The 1,859-nt window shown below is 37.7% G+C and overlaps 1 protein-coding gene across 1 annotated transcript in view; it reads left to right on the top strand.

The window, feature by feature from the left end:
* Window positions 1-1,291, top strand: part of DCDC5 (doublecortin domain containing 5) — a 157,259-nt gene extending 155,968 nt beyond the window's left edge. The window contains exon 19 of the mRNA XM_012649549.1: window positions 1,170-1,291. Within this exon, the coding sequence (XP_012505003.1) occupies window positions 1,170-1,291 (122 nt within the window). The remainder of the gene's footprint in view (window positions 1-1,169) is intronic.
* Window positions 1,292-1,859: the final 568 nt, after the last annotated feature.

Here is a 1,859-nt window from a genome sequence, read left to right on the forward strand (position 1 = left end):
TCTAAGTGTCCTCATGTTTTCTCAACATCATTTCCTTAAGAAATGATGGAAATGGTCTTGAGTCAGGACTAACCTCCCAGAGATTATAGCTAGGACCTAGACATTGGAAGGCTAAACAAGTGAGTTTGAGGTGCTGAAACTTTCCATGTTAATTAAGCAGCCTTCAGTACTGATAAAATCTTGCCTTTTGAAAGGTCATAGGAATAATGTCAATGCTATGGTACATCTATCAAGGAGCAATTTTGAGCATAGGATGGGGAAGATAACCAGCTTCCTGGAGTTTTCTTTCTTTTTATATGTACAAAGAGGGAGAGGTTTGGAACAAGGGCACGATTCCTGTTTTTCATAGTTGCCCTTTTTCCAATGAAGGAGCTGCTTACTAGGAGGAAGGCTAAACCTCTCTGTTCTGTTTGCCCTACGTCTAGTTAATGTGTATGTCCGAGCCACCTGCATCGCTGGGGCAGGCCCATCTAAGAGTGAGAAAATCCACACGATATTATTCCAGTTTATTAATAGTAACAAGTGCTCTTAGAAAAATTAACTTTCAAGATAGTTCTCTTGCCCTGCAAATGAGAGAGTTCTCTTGCCCATCCATATAGGTTGAGAGACAGACACTTTTCTTAGAAGACAGAAATATAAAGAAAATTAGTTTTTCAAAGACTTATTTTATGTATATAGCCCTGCTCACTCACATGCACTCACTTGCGTGCTCTCTCCCCCCGCCTCCCCACCACCCCGCTCTGCTCTAGATGCTGGGCATGCAAAGATGAATGTAACAGATGTGATCTCCCTATCCCAGTGGGGCTCATGCTATGTGTTGGGGGGACACTCAGAAGTTAAGCAATCATATAACATAATTATATGCAATAAATGAAATAATTATAAATTATATTAAGTCCTATGAGGAAACCAAGCTGAGTTAGAGAATAACTGGAAGGGAGGTGGAGGAACTTACTTAATGCATGACACACTTAAAGTCTTCCATAATAAAGTGACATTTAAGCTAAAAGAGAATGAATCAGCCATTCCAAATGGAAAAAACCGGGTGAGGGTCATGGCAGGGAACAGAATCCAGGCAGAGGTAACAGTCAAGAAAGAGCCTTCATTGTTCATAGAAACTAAATATTGATACATTGACTTATCTCTCAATATATATTTTTTTTTAACAGAGTTAAAGCAACAGTTGGAGGTCAGAGCAAATTATGCCAGAATCCAAAGGCAACAGGGCCCACAAGCCACAGACATTGTGCCATCCACAAAACTGCTATCTCTGGTACATCTCCACAGTTAACTGCTATCAGAATCATCAGATTTTGTGCTGTTTTTGCTGGTATAGATGTGTATATACTCGTATGCTTGTTATGACATGATGATCATTTATTCCTTTTATTTTCATGCAGTCTCTTTTAAAAGTTGGTACCTTTTACATAAAGTGGCATTTTATGCCTCAAATCTGTTCTTGGAAATGCAACAAAATTAGACATAATAATGCCAATAAAATATCTTAGGTGTATTTTCTTCCAGGAAAAAAATGGAAACTACCAGTTATTATTGAAATATAATTTCACAGGGTCAAACAGCTTACATGTTATATTATATATATAATATTTCATAACACAATAGACTTTTTTTGACCACTTAACACTAAATTTGCCCCCAAATGACATTTTCTGGCTCAACCATATTTTTAAAACCTCCATTTTAAATTCCTGCATTTACTGAATAAAACTGAAATGGCTGGTGACCACCAAATGCCACATGAATTGATCTTTTCTCCTCCAATTTCTCTTCAATTCCACCTGTAGTAACAGTATAGGACCCTTTGTGTGGTACAGTTAGATGTTGTTCATGAGATATGA

Source organism: Propithecus coquereli, unplaced genomic scaffold (assembly GCF_000956105.1).
Source record: "Propithecus coquereli isolate 6110/MARCELLA unplaced genomic scaffold, Pcoq_1.0 Scaffold30, whole genome shotgun sequence".
Taxonomy (NCBI): Eukaryota; Metazoa; Chordata; class Mammalia; order Primates; family Indriidae; genus Propithecus; species Propithecus coquereli.